This window comes from Zonotrichia leucophrys, chromosome 10 (genome assembly GCF_028769735.1).
Source record: "Zonotrichia leucophrys gambelii isolate GWCS_2022_RI chromosome 10, RI_Zleu_2.0, whole genome shotgun sequence".
Classification (NCBI taxonomy): Eukaryota; Metazoa; Chordata; class Aves; order Passeriformes; family Passerellidae; genus Zonotrichia; species Zonotrichia leucophrys.
This window is the reverse complement of record NC_088180.1, coordinates 19,836,791-19,850,575: the sequence shown is the minus strand read 5'-3', so window position 1 is coordinate 19,850,575 and position 13,785 is coordinate 19,836,791. Positions and strand designations below refer to the sequence as shown.

The 13,785-nt window shown below is 49.9% G+C and overlaps 1 protein-coding gene across 1 annotated transcript in view; it reads right to left on the bottom strand.

Moving 5' to 3' along the window:
- Positions 1 to 13,785, bottom strand: part of SPG11 (SPG11 vesicle trafficking associated, spatacsin) — a 31,526-nt gene that overhangs the window by 16,046 nt on the left and 1,695 nt on the right. Inside the window, exons 2-20 of the mRNA XM_064722497.1 lie at positions 13,576 to 13,760; positions 12,613 to 12,840; positions 11,818 to 12,004; positions 11,154 to 11,291; positions 10,028 to 10,485; positions 9,717 to 9,862; positions 8,969 to 9,086; positions 8,721 to 8,876; positions 8,107 to 8,282; positions 7,793 to 7,969; positions 6,747 to 6,818; positions 5,739 to 5,866; positions 5,071 to 5,243; positions 3,370 to 3,577; positions 2,703 to 2,906; positions 1,924 to 2,030; positions 1,080 to 1,225; positions 620 to 781; positions 201 to 267 (exon numbers count right to left, since the gene is read on the bottom strand). Coding sequence (XP_064578567.1) covers positions 201 to 267; positions 620 to 781; positions 1,080 to 1,225; positions 1,924 to 2,030; positions 2,703 to 2,906; positions 3,370 to 3,577; positions 5,071 to 5,243; positions 5,739 to 5,866; positions 6,747 to 6,818; positions 7,793 to 7,969; positions 8,107 to 8,282; positions 8,721 to 8,876; positions 8,969 to 9,086; positions 9,717 to 9,862; positions 10,028 to 10,485; positions 11,154 to 11,291; positions 11,818 to 12,004; positions 12,613 to 12,840; positions 13,576 to 13,760 — 3,236 coding nt within the window. The remainder of the gene's footprint in view (positions 1 to 200; positions 268 to 619; positions 782 to 1,079; positions 1,226 to 1,923; positions 2,031 to 2,702; positions 2,907 to 3,369; positions 3,578 to 5,070; positions 5,244 to 5,738; positions 5,867 to 6,746; positions 6,819 to 7,792; positions 7,970 to 8,106; positions 8,283 to 8,720; positions 8,877 to 8,968; positions 9,087 to 9,716; positions 9,863 to 10,027; positions 10,486 to 11,153; positions 11,292 to 11,817; positions 12,005 to 12,612; positions 12,841 to 13,575; positions 13,761 to 13,785) is intronic.

Genomic DNA, 13,785 nt, shown 5'->3' with positions numbered 1-13,785 from the left:
TAGAAAAAGTTCTGCCTGTGAAGAGCTTAACGCGAAAATCCAGAATTCTAGTTCAAAACAGAATTTCAGTAGATTACACTATTTTTTTGTGAAAGAAATGGCCTTTTGAGTAAATTTATCTGCCAAACAATTCCCCTGGAAAGTAATTTACTTTAGGTGCTCAGGCTAGGAAAGCATGTAGGCCTTGGCAAGGGACATACCTGACACAGCCAGAGTGTTCGTTGACTGCCAGCCAAACAATTTTGTGGGATCAAAGGGCATTAATGACTGAAAGATCAGAAACAAAATTAATTGAGGCAGCTTAAGAATTTCACATCACTGTCCTGTAACTCTCGATTTCTAATTCTCATACAGTTACAAACATTATAAAATTGAAATATTGCAATTTCTGCACTATTAAACACCTTGCCCACTGAACACTGCGAGAACATCCCTCTGACATTCCAGCACTGCAAACCCACAGGGTGCAGAGACCACTTGAAAAAGCAGCTCAGGATGAAGCTGTGAACTTCAGCTGCACATCCAGGACCCCACAGAAACAACCCCTGGCCCCCATGCCCAGCTTTAGCTGCAAACAAACCCCTCTGTGCTGGTGCCCTGCCAAAAGCACCCTGGGTACCTGCAGGAGGTGGTACAGAGAGATGTCAGGAGGCAAAATCCCATGAGCAGTGCAGGAGGGAAAGAGAGCAGCCTTGAGCTTGGGGTAAGGGGTCAAGGCCATCTTCAAGAGCTGTGGATCAACTTTCTTCAGAGGTTTTTCTGTATCTTCATTCTGAAGGACCTACATTGCAAGCAAGCAAAATTAATTAGGAGGAAACTGCATACAATAACAACAAAACAATTTTGTCCCAATCTACCCCAATTTGACAACACAGAAAGTACCATCTTTTTTCCTGTAAAATGCTTTTAAGTCATACGAGGGCCACGTGCCCCAGCACCTGATGCTGCAGTGACTGTGCTGTGGATGGTGACACTCTGGTCACCCCCTCTGCTCCAGCAGTTTTCTATCAAAGGGGACACTTTTCTGTCTCAGCCACGAGTGCAGCAGCAGGACAGGGGGTCAGGGGCTCAGGCAGTACCTGGTCAATGCCCCCAGGCCCATAGACTGTGGTGGCCAGGGCCAGCAGGGTCCTGCCCTCCAGCAGGATGCTGCTCACACCCCCCTGGCTGCTGGGGATCAGCATCTGAGCGTTGGCCAGGCTGGCCTGGAAAATCATCTTGGGATCTTCAAAGGAAAAGAAGTGACATTTAATTCCATGTAAAACCAGTGTTAAACCATCAATCACACGTTACAGCTGTCCTCTGACTGTGAAAAATGCTGAATTTTCTACTTTTTGTTGTCCATACTGGTTTCCCTCACTTTGCCTATAAACACAGAGAAGATAAGTTCAGGTTTACCAAGCTTTGCCCACACAGGCTGGGCTTGAGCCCCACAGTTTAGCACTGGAGTGGTTTAACTCTTTATCCTACACTGAGCATTCTTTCACTTCGGATTAGTTTTGCCTTTTGTTGATGTGTGACTCTGCAGAAGATGGAATGTTTCAAAAGTGCAATGAGTTAGGGGCACAAACTCTACTGGTTTTCAGTAAAGCAAACACACAATCCAAGGGCAGGGAAATCAAAATGCACCACAGGGACTAGAGGAAGGTTTAATTTTCATGGGATGTGTGTTTTCCTATGAATTCTCCTTCTGCTGGACCTGTTGGCAATGTAACTGAGCTGGAGGGAAGGATGGTCACACACAGAGTGATTCTCACTCCTGTGCAATCTGCAGGTCTGTGAGCACAGCTCCAGCAGGAACCACCCCAGATTTCAGAGCTGAGGAGGTGATGGATGGACAGGGGCTTTGCAGCAGAGCAGAGGGTCAATCCAGCTGTGCCCAGGGCAGGGCAGGGACATCAGCTCCCTCTGAGCAATTCCTACCTCGGGGATTGCTGGCAACCCCTCTGCACTGCACCAGGAACTCAAACCAGGGATGTGCTTCCTGCAGCTCCTTGTTACCCAGGACAGGGCAGTTTGCAGGGGTTAAACTGCAAATAAATGAGCAGCACAGTGAAAATAGAGCATTGGTAAGCACTGCTGTGGCACAGCATTAAAGGCTGGAGCACCTCATGGGCGTTAATGCCAAATACAAGTGGTTAGACAAACAACCAGGAAATTATGAACTGGCTTTCCTTCTGGTCCACTTCTAGATCTCTGCTAATTCCAGTGTTAGACTGGAGTTGGAGCTCAGAAATTTTAATTGCCAAGTATCCATTAAGTGGGAAGCATTCATATAGCTCCAATAGCTACTACTGGTACCACCTTCAAACCCCAGCTAACCCTAGATTAGCTGGAAATCAGCAATTTCCTTATCTGTGAACATATCAGCAGTCAGCTCACACTTGTGCTCAAGAGAGTTTCTGTAAATTCTGAGTTTCTGAAGAGCAGCTTGTCTTGGCTCATTTAGGATTGTACTGCTTACAGCATTATACTAATTATAGATGTAATTGTTTCTTTCATGACTGACACACAAATTAATACTAAGACAATCTGAATAAAGCCTCAAAATACAGCTTAAAATCTCACATATTGCCCCAGAGTTTCTGCGGAATGACACTGCCAGGGCTGAGGAAAACTCTCCCCACCAACTGTTCAAATTGTGTTTCCTTCGTTAAATCTGGGATCCCTTGTGGGGTGTGAGGGATGGGAAGCACTCCTACCTGTAATAGTCCAGGTAAGTGTAGAGCAGGTACTGCAGGCTGTGCTCCAGGCAGTGCAGGACAAACTGAGCGTGGAAGTCCAGGCCACTGGCAGAGCTGTATTTTGGAACAGGGTGAGGATTCTGCAGGACTCCTCCCAGGCACGACAACCTCTGGAGCAGCAGCTCAAAATCTTCCAGCTCAGAAGGGACAAAAATTCCCTTTCTGTCAGGAAAAAGCACAGACACTGATCACACAGCTCTCTTTGACAAGCTCTGATGGGCGTTCCCAGCTCGGAATTAGAGCAGACCTTTCCCTCCCAGGGATTAATTCCCTGCAGAGGCAAACACAGAGTGCCAGAATCCACCTGCCTGTGCCCCACAACACTGTGGTTACTGCAGGGCACTGCCCAGAGCAGGTAAATGCTCAGCATTCCCTCCCTGGCATTAAAGTGGGCATCAGTAATATAACCCCTGATACATCCAAGGGCTGAGGGAGGAGTGCTCCTGCTCTCATGGCTCTTACTGTTGGCAGATAACTGAAAGCAGGAGACTAAAATCACATTTATCGATGGATTTGTGCTGTTTCCAAAAAGATCAGTATAAAAGCTAATATGTACCAAGGATTTTATGTCTGATTTTGGTTTCCCACAGGAAGGAGAGAGAGCGTGAAGCCTTGGGGGCCCTACCTGGCCAGCTTGTTGAGGATGTCCTGTCTCATGTAGGGGCTGCACAGAGTGCTCCTGTCCACGATGTCAGGGCTCAGGGGGGGCCAGGCAGCGCTGCCACACGGAGCCTGGCTGGGCTCTGCCTCCTCAATCCAGGAACAAATCCTCAGCCAGTCATGCTGGGCTGTCGCGTGCATCCAGAGCACCTCAGCACTGCAGCTCTTGAGCTCTGTGTTTCAAAAAGGCAAATGGATGGAACCAGCACACACAAACACTCCTGAGGGAAATGCTGGTGTTCTCTTACACAGAACTGTGCAATGGTTTGGGCTGGGACCTTAAAGAGCATCCAGTTCCTTGGGCAGGGACACCTCCCACTGTCCCAGGTAGTTCCAAACCCCATCCAGCCTGGCCTTGGGCACTGCCAGGGCTCCAGGGGCAGCCACAGCTGCTCTGGGCACCTGTGCCAGGCCCTGCCCACCCTCCCAGGGAACAATTCCCAATTCCCAATATCCCATCCAGCCCTGCCCTCTGACAGTGGGAGCCATCCCCTGTGTCCTGCCCCTCCAGGTATTTATTCTTAATAAACAGTAGCCATGGGATCAAGGGTGTTGTTCCAGGTTTTGGAGCCTCATGTTGGCAGAACTGGAAGCAGTTTCCCAGGACAGAGGGTGGCAGAGGGTGGCATTCACACGAGGCAAATCCCTTCCAGCTAACTCCAAACCCCTCTCCACAGGGAGAGCCCAGACCCAGGATAGAATAGGGTGAACCCCATCAGGGTGAAACCCCACCAGGATGGAACAGGGTGGAACAGGGTGGAACAGGGTGAAACCCCACCAGGATGGAACAGGGTGAAACCCCACCAGGATGGAACAGGGTGAAACCCCACCAGGATGGAACAGGGTGAAACCCCACCAGGGTGGAACAGGGTGAGCCCCACCAGGATGGAACAGGGTGAAACCCCACCAGGGTGGAACAGGGTGAAACCCCACCAGGATGGAACAGGGTGAAACCCCACCAGGATGGAACAGGGTGAAACCCCACCAGGTGGAACAGGGGAGAACCCCACCAGGGTGGAACAGGGTGAAACCCCACCAGGGTGGAACAGGGTGAAACCCCACCAGGATGGAACAGGGTGAAACCCACAGGATGGAACAGGGTGAAACCCCACCAGGTGGAACAGGGTGAAACCCCACCAGATGAACAGAGTGAAACCCCACCAGGTGGAACAGGGTGAAACCCCACCAGGTGGAACAGGGTGAACCCCACAGTGGAACAGGGTGAAACCCCACCGGTGGAACAGGGTGAAACCCCACCAGGGTGAACAGGTGACCCCACCGGTGGACAGGGTGAAACCCACCGGATGGAACAGGGTGAAACCCCACCAGGATGGACAGGGTGAAACCCCACCAGAGAGGTGAGCCACAGTGACAGGGTAGAAACACCCATCAGGATGGCACAGAGTGAGCCCCACCAGGGTGGAACAGGGTGAGCCCCACCAGGGTGGAACAGGGTGAGCCCCACCAGGATGGAACAGGGTGAAACCCCACCAGGATGGAACAGGGTGAGCCCCACCAGGATGGAACAGGGTGAGCCCCACCAGGATGGAACAGGGTGAGCCCCACCAGGATGGAACAGGGTGAGCCCCAGTGCCACCCCCTGTGAGTGGCACACCCAGTGGCCCCTGTGGCCCTGTCCCAGAGCCCCCCATGGCCCAGCACTTGCCTTGCTGTGCTCTCCAGGGCAGCAGCACCATGTCCTGCAGCAGGGGCTCCCAGCAGAGGGCCCAGCTGAGGGTCAGGGTGAGCCGGGGGGCGCCGGGGCTGCCCCAGCCCAGCTGGGAGCCCAGCACTGCCCGGGGCCCAGCGAGCTCCTGCTGCCTCCTCCAGCTGCTGCACCTGCAACACCGGGATGGGTCAGGAGCTGGGGGCTTCAGAAGGAAAGAACTGCCTGTTTTCCCAACAAATTATCAGTATCATAACAGCTTTACCATCATTTAGCTGTAACATTATTTTCTAGGTTATTTGGCTTGCTGTATTAAAGACATCATAGATCAAAACCAGAGCAAACATGTGAACACGAATAATTGAGTGGTAATTCTAATATTATTATTAAAAATGCTTCCTTTGAAGCAGGAGAGCTCTGTCACCCCCACGATAGTTTGTCATGACTCACACAGCAGTGTGTCACGAGAGAACATGACAGCAACTGCCACAGAAACGAGAAAATGACTCAGTCCCCACACTGACTCTGATTTCTGCAAATGAACGCCAGCGTGAAATTAATGAAATTAAATTTGTTAGTGCAGTAAATCTCACAGAATGTACAATCCAGCACATTTTAAAACCCATTAATGCTATTAATTAATAATTAAAATTAATAACCCACATTACCTGGAAAGAGCCTGAGTCTCTTTGTTTTCCTGGAAGGATTCTGAGTAGAAGCTTTCAACCTGATGCACAAAGTCAATCATTTTCTTCTCTTTTTCAGAAAAGTAATTTTCTTCTTGTAAGACTTTCACCTTTAATTCAAATTAAAACGTTACCTCCACCTGTTAAAATATTACCTCCAATTGCCCTCAATTTTTATCTATCTTTAATCTATTCAAGCTGTAAATGATCCTGCAAGTGCAAACAATTAACCAGCTGTAGGGAAACAATTCTGGAAGCAGAGGGGAATGCACTTAAGTGACAAGAGGACTCAGACTGCGTGAGAGAAGCGGATCAGAGCAATGAATGACACTGCAGCAGCTCTGTGGTTTAACTGCAGGTGCAGAGGGACAGGGATGCTGCAGGAATGCCATCAGGAGGGTGCAGTGCAAGCCCTGGCTGCCTCTGCTCTGAACGTCAGGGCAGTCAGGGGTTTCTTGTCAGATTAAGCTTTTTTCTGACCCAGAGATGGGGCAGCTGAGAGGTGTTCAATAACTTTTAGTCCATTTTCAGTCTCATGTGAAGGATGAGACAATACACATGTTATAACTCACACCATCACAATCAGAAGCCAACTATTTCCTAATTACACTAGAAGTGTTTCTTGGCCTATCAGCTTTTACCGCAGTATACTGTAAATACCTTAAAGTAAATAATCTAAAATTACCCCTTGTAAATCCTACTGCAATACATCTTTCATAGCTCCATTTCTCTAAAACATCTAGTCTTATTTATAAGACTATCCTTTGAAACTTGTTTTTAGTTCCATTTCTCTCTCAACAATGTCTGTCCTGTTCCATAACGTTTCTAATCAACATTTCTTATCTCAAAGTTCACATACAAACACACACCACGTGAGCCTTCTATGAAACTTTGAAAATTTTCTATAATTTTCTATTTCCCAGAGCTTCCCTCAGCACAAAGGCGGGCAGGGCTGCAGGGCTGGAGCCAGGCAGCCCTTGCTGCACTCACCAGGAGCTCCCTGACGTGCCTGTCCTGGGTGTGCAAGCAGATCTTGTGCAGCTCCTGCTTCACGTCCAAGCCCTGCCACAGAGGGACACCACTGTCACAGGGGCCCACACAATGCACTGCTCACATCCAGCACAGAACGATGAACACGGCAGCTTTCCCCAGAGCACACAGCCCTGACAGCAGGCTTGTGCCAGCCCTGCACCGGCTCCTGCAGGGACGTCCCTGCTGTCCCCAAACCCTGCTGTCCCCATCCCAGGGATGTCCCCGCTGTCCCCAAACCCAGGGATGTCCCTGCTGTCCCCAAACCCAGGGATGTCCCTGCTGTCCCCAAACCCTGTGTCCCCATCCCAGGGATGTCCCTGCTGTCCCCAAACCCAGGGATGTCCCTGCTGTCCCCAAACCCAGGGATGTCCCTGCTGTCCCCAAACCCAGGGATGTCCCTGCTGTCCCCAAACCCTGCTGTCCCCAAACCCAGGGATGTCCCCGCTGTCCCCAAACCCAGGGATGTCCCTGCTGTCCCCAAACCCTGTGTCCCCATCCCAGGGATGTCCCCGCTGTCCCCAAACCCAGGGATGTCCCCACTGTCCCCAAACCCTGTGTCCCCATCCCAGGGATGTCCCTGCTGTCCCCATCCCAGGGATGTCCCTGCTGTCCCCAAACCCTGCTGTCCCCACCCCAGGGATGTCCCTGCTGTCCCCAAACCCAGGGATGTCCCTGCTGTCCCCACCCCAGGGATGTCCCTGCTGTCCCCAAACCCTGCTGTCCCCAAACCCAGGGATGTCCCTGCTGTCCCCACCCCAGGGATGTCCCCGCTGTCCCCAAACCCAGGGATGTCCCTGCTGTCCCCACCCCAGGGATGTCCCCGCTGTCCCCAAACCCTGTCACCCCTCTCCAGAGCCGCCCTTTCTCTGCTGCTCAGCCAGCACGCAGCCCCAGCCAGGCTCCCCCAAACCAGCCGTTCCCACTGCAATCCCCCCCGTTTCTGGGGAACCAACCTGAGGCTCCCCGTGCCCTGCTCAGTCCCAAGCACCCCAAACACCTCTCACCATGTTCCTCAGCAGCTCTGAGGCCTCCCTGGTGCTGCCCCTCAGCAGGCAGTCATAGACCAGGCTCAAGCCTGTCTGCAGAAACTCCTGCAGACTCTCAGCAGGGTGTTTCTGCCTCCTGAAGAAGATCTGGGCCTCGGGTATTTTGTTGCTCAGGATGGCCTCAGCAATGACTTCCTAAAGGGAGAAACATGGAACAAACTACATCATCCCTGTGCTGATTTTCTTCCCCAGTACTTTAAGTTATTTCCATATAAATGATCTCCTTATATAAACTTCATCACAGCAGCAAGAACTGGGTTGCTGGTTTTCACCTCTGGAGTCAGTTTTTCCCATTTTTGGCTCTCTTCTATCTCAGGCAGGTCCTCATCCAGCTCAGCTCCGTGCCCTGGGGTCACTGCTGGGTGAGGGTATCTCCTCAGGAACTTCCTCAGCTTAATGATGTAATCAGTTAAAATATCTGCAGCCTTCTGCAGGAACTCATCAGGCTCTGCCAAAAGCAACCAAACCTCAGTTAACTGGGAATGAACAGGCAGGATTTTAATGTTTAGCAATGCTGAATTAACAAATGTGCTGATTATGATTAATAAACAGACACGCCTCAGAGGGAAGAGCACATAACTCTGTCCCCTGTGCAGGCAGTGACAGCCCAGCACCCTGTCAGGACACAGGACACAGCCCCACAGAGCTCCCTGCCCTCACTGAGGGGTTTTCCTGCCCAGGGACCAGTAAAGCAGAACTGAAATTTTGTATTAACCCCACCAATTATTAGTCAGGTAAGGCCAATCTAAAACAGAGCAATGAACATCTTTCACTCAATTCTAGTATCTTTATGTTAAACCCAGGTAAGCTTTTAATTTAAAGAATTAGCAGTTCTTACTTAAACAATGACACATGACTAGCTGTGAGGCAGCAGGAGTGCTCTTACCCTCTGTGTGCACAAAGATTTCCTCCAGCTGCTTGGTGAGGAAAGCCAGGGCGAGGTTCAGGAGCTGCTCAGAGAAGGGTTTGCTGTGGGGCTCCATATCATTGTCCTGGATTGCTGAGCACAGCAAGTCCAGAGCTGGCCTGAGCTCCTCCAGACCTGCAATGGTTCCACAAACAGCTCACACATCAGCACTGAGCCATGGGGAGAGGGATGAAATGAACCCTGAGCAGCTGAGGTTCCTCACTCACTTCTCAGGTAGGACTGGGAGGCAGCAGCCCCAGGGCAGGCTGCAGACAGACTGAAAACACTTTCTTTGCTTTTCAAAAACAAGTCCACCGTGTCCAGCTGGCGATTCTCCAAACCTGCCTGGACAAACACAAACACAACAATTAAGCATGGATTTACACCCATACACCATGCACTTACTCCAGCCTCAGTGACACAGAAACCAGAGGGGATTTAAACTCTGTGTGCAGCCTGCAGTAACCAGGGGACCTGCACAGTGCCTCTGCTCCAGCCCTGCCCTGATCTCCACACACAAAACGTTACTGCAGCAATATGAAGTACATACTATGAGAATCAGGATGCTGAATAAGCTTACAGCAATTTTGTAAGAGCAGCACAATAAACACAGAAATCTAGATCCAAGGATTTCTTTTCATATTTAACATTTTGCAAGGGGACAAAAACTGCTGCAGAAACTGGCAAAATTGCTTTTGAGTTCAATTAAGAGGGAATTTTGAGCACTGCTTTGTTCTCTTTTATTTTATTAATGTGCATTCACTTTGCTGCTGTACTTCTTCCTTTGGGTTACTCATCTGCTTGGGGTTTTGCTGTTTATTCAATAACTAAACCACTTTCTTTTGCCCCTAGGTTTGAGGCGTACTTTTAATTGTGTCTAAACCCACACTGGCATTGCTAAACTGCATTCAATGCTTGGAATGCAGGGTTTGTTATTTGCAGGACAGCTTGCAAACAACAGGCAGCTTTCCTCACCTCGAGGGCATGGATGGGAATGGAGCACCTCTCCCAGCCATTGAGGTGGCACAGGGAATCCACGACCCCAGCACTGCCAAACATCATCAGCCTGGTCAGGAACTCCTCCTGAGTGACCCCAAACAGCACCAGGGACAGACCACGCTCTGAAGGACACAACCAAGGCATTATGAAAGGCACAGCAGCCCCTTTATGGCAGCAGCTCCCTTTGGATTTCCCCAGGCAGGAACACGATGGAAGTCACCCACCAGCAGCCAGGTAAAACACTAAAACCCCCAAAGCAGCTCTCAGGACAGTTTGTGGGCCCTCACCTGTCAGCAGCAGACACAGGGGCAGCTCTGCACTGCACTCCACATAGGCACTGCTCCTGCCAAAGTGGGAACACGTCACACCCTGGGACTCGAAATCCCAGAGCGCCACAGACAGCCCCGTGTCCTGTGCCTGCCCCACAAACACAGCCTTGGCTCCAGTCACCAGCTTGCACTCCAGTCCCACCATGTCCTGCGCTGCTCCCACGGGGATTTGTGCCCACTGCTGTCCTGCAGCCCCAGGCTGCCCTTGGAGTGCTGGGGAAGCCGCCCAAGTGACAGCCCGGGGGACAAAGGCCACCATCCTCTCTGGATCCTCACAAACTTCAGGATCGTGATCTTCCAGATGGGTAAAAAACTGATACCAAGGCAAATTCAGGTTGTTCACCAAATTTGGAGAGCCTGGTGTTCTTCTCCTCCTGACTCTGTCCCACAGTGAGGACAGGTGTGCCTTCCAGGACCTGCCAAGGGGACAGAGTCACCTTAACACCAGGTATTGCCCCAGGAACAGGGCAGGTAAAGCTTTCTCAGTTAGATAAAATGCACTTAGAGCTCATAAAATCCATCCAGCATCCTGCATTTTAACCTTACCACAGCCTCTTTATTTGTATTTAAATACCACCTGCAGCCAAGCTGAGTGACCACAGCTGGATCAGCTGACAACGTCCATGTCCAGCATTTCTAGTGAAAAGTTTTCTTTTCCTCACAAAAAATGCCAAGTAAAAAATAGCAGAACAGGCAGTTATAGATAGATTATAGTTATAGATAGTTATATATAAATGTTCTACTAGTTTTAATTGGTAACAAATAGTTATTAATTACACAACCATCTAACACAATTAACTCCAGGACTGAACCTTTCTCATCTACACACCAAGTTATAAGTGACATGCATTATTAGTACCAATACTCTAAGACTCACAGGTAACCCCCAAGCAGCAATCCCTATTTGGGAGCTGTCCAATGCCACACCTAAAGCTCTCTTGGTCCACCCCAAATCAAAACATTTACAGCAGAATGGCTGATTTTACCTGTCCCAACTACAAGAGAAAACACAGCCCAGCAGTTTGTTCTCAGTGATGCAAAGGAGGCAAAGGGCAGCCTGTGTCAGGAGCTCGTCCCCCTGTACCTGTCTGTGCGGAAGGGCAGCGGCAGGAGCTCCATGCTGTGCTCAGAACTGGCCAGCTCATCCTCGTCCAGCCCCTCTGCAGGCTTCACTGGCAGATTTTCAGGATCTCTCTTACAGAACAAATGTTCAGGGAACTGTCTGTAAAGAAATAAATACGAAATTTCACCTTGCTCAGATGATTTAAGATGCTTTTTTTCATGTTTAACTCCTCCAGGAGCTCTGGGTGCAGTTTTCTCTCAGGGTAACAGGTGAGCCATCAAAACCTGATGCTCCTTCCTTTGAGGTGGATACCACATCTTCATTACCACCTGGCCCTAATTCATCAAGTACAGCTGTAAGAGCACAGTGTCATAATTCCATTCCCCACAGTATTTCTAAATACCCCTGGCACTGAGAGCACTTCATCTTCCTGGAAACAACATGAAGGGCAAGACTGTTTATCTGCTCATTAACAGACAGATTAAAACAAAGAGATGTTATAGACACAGTTTCCTTTGTGACAGAGAATAAATTAGAGCAAGCAATGCAAGGACAATATTTAAACAAAGAGGGAATTTCTGCTCTAGCACAGAAGTCAGAGTGAAAAGCTGCCAGCGCCCCAGTGAGGACCGGCCCAGAATTGAGGAGCTGGGAGGCTCAGGGAGCCCAGAGCCCAAAGCTGTACCTGAAGTAGGTGTTGAGCTGCACAGCCAGGGCCCAGTGGCTGCTGTTGGTCACCACGGCCGTGCTGAGGTCAGGGGACACTGCCAGGGCAGCCAGGGGGGACACAGGGGCTGGGCCCTGCCCCTGCCCAGCCCCCAGGGCTACACCCACCTTCCCCAGGCTGGCACCATCACAGCAGTCAAACACGTCTGCAAGCAGCATCAAGGAAAAGCCCAGGCCTGGAGGGAACAGCAGAGCAGTGACACAGCAGGGCAAGGTGCTGAGTTTGGGCTCCAGGAGCAGGGAAAGGCAAGCTGGCTTCCCTGTGCTCTAATGGGCCAGAGGAGATGAGCAGGGACAGGTTAGTGCCAGCTGAGTTTGGGCTCCAGGAGCAGGGAAAGGCAAGCTGGCTTCCCTGTGCTCTAATGTGCCAGAGGAGATGAGCAGGGACAGGCTAGTGCCAGCAGCTGGTGGAGCTGACAGGCCTGAGCCCCTGCTCATCCCAGCACCAGGCTCCCTGGGAGCCTGCAGGTCATTTCTGGTTTAATTCAGCCATCAGGCGACAGCAGAGGTCAGCCTGCTATACACAGACCCATGAATCAAACCCTCAATGAAACCCATAAACCCAGCTCTGCAGCGGGAAACCCTGCACACACAGCTGTGGCACTTCTCTACAACAACCAGGATTTGGCTGCACAACCTTCTCTGCAGGCACCACTTAAATGCCTGTAAAGAAATTTCTGCTCAGCTCTGACAGCAGAGAAAAGCAGCTTTGCTCTTCCAGACGATTTTCCCTGATCTCTCCTGCAAAGGATACAAATCCAGCCAGCACTGTCCAACAGGAACAGGATCCCCCTGCAGAAGTGGGAGTCTGCAATCCTCCCCACAGCTCCTGCAGGCAGGGCCAGGGGGAAGCAGCCACAGGGCTCTGGGGCTGAGCCTTCCCCAGGAAAGGCCAGGTGCACAAGGAGAAACTGGTTGAGCAGAAGTTTGCACTTGTTGTTTCCAAAAGACAGAATCTTCACAGAAGAAATTGAAGGCAAACCTGGAAATTTAAAGATATTTAAATTTTGGATTACAGCCAGCTAGACTTTTGATTTGGAATCTCATGGAAATGACAGCTCAAATTCATTGCCCCAGTTCCCATCCTAACAGAAGTTGGGATGGTTTGTTTTAAATCTCACTTTCTGTGCCAGGGGCACTAATTCTAGAACCATTTCCCAAAACTTTTTATGTGGCTTTTTCAGCGGACAATACTATGAAGAACATAAAAAATCAGCACAAAATAGGATTTCAGTCAGCACTGAGAAGAAAAGCTACAAACTTTCGAAATAAAATATTTTAGGAAGGGAGACTGTTTAGGAACATGTAAAACACCAAAGGCTCATTCTAACTGCACATTATGTTTGCTAATCATAAAATACAAGGTTAAATGTTTAATTAGTCTTTGCAGGGTTATTGATGAGCCTTATCTCCCTTTACTTCCCATCAGTCCCAATATTAAAGTTAAAATTTGAGAGAGCAGGGTCGCATATATCTTATTAAAATTCATTTTTAACTTTGTGTCACTCAAACACGACCCTACAAGAGTTTAATTCCTTCTGGCAATGTCACCTTTGAACACAGAAATGTCCCCATTATTTTTAAAGCCCGTGAATCCTGCTGATCCCATTGGATCAGTGGGGAGGTAACTGAAATTCCCTGGTGCTCCATCCCACCAGGGAGCAGCAGAACCAGAGCTGCAGTATTTCACACATGCCACACATTGCAATTTACTCACTGATATTTTTATCTTCAAGGAGCTTTTTCAGCGTCTCTGCCTCACAACTGTGCAGGGAATTGGGGTTGTGTTTTCCATCTTCTACGTTGAACTCATAGACAAACAGGTCATGGCTTTGAGCAAGAGCCAGCAGCTTTGTCTTGTTGGACTGGGAACCATCATCTTCTGAGCTGTCCCACAGGAAGCTGAAGTGAAACATTCAGGGAGGTT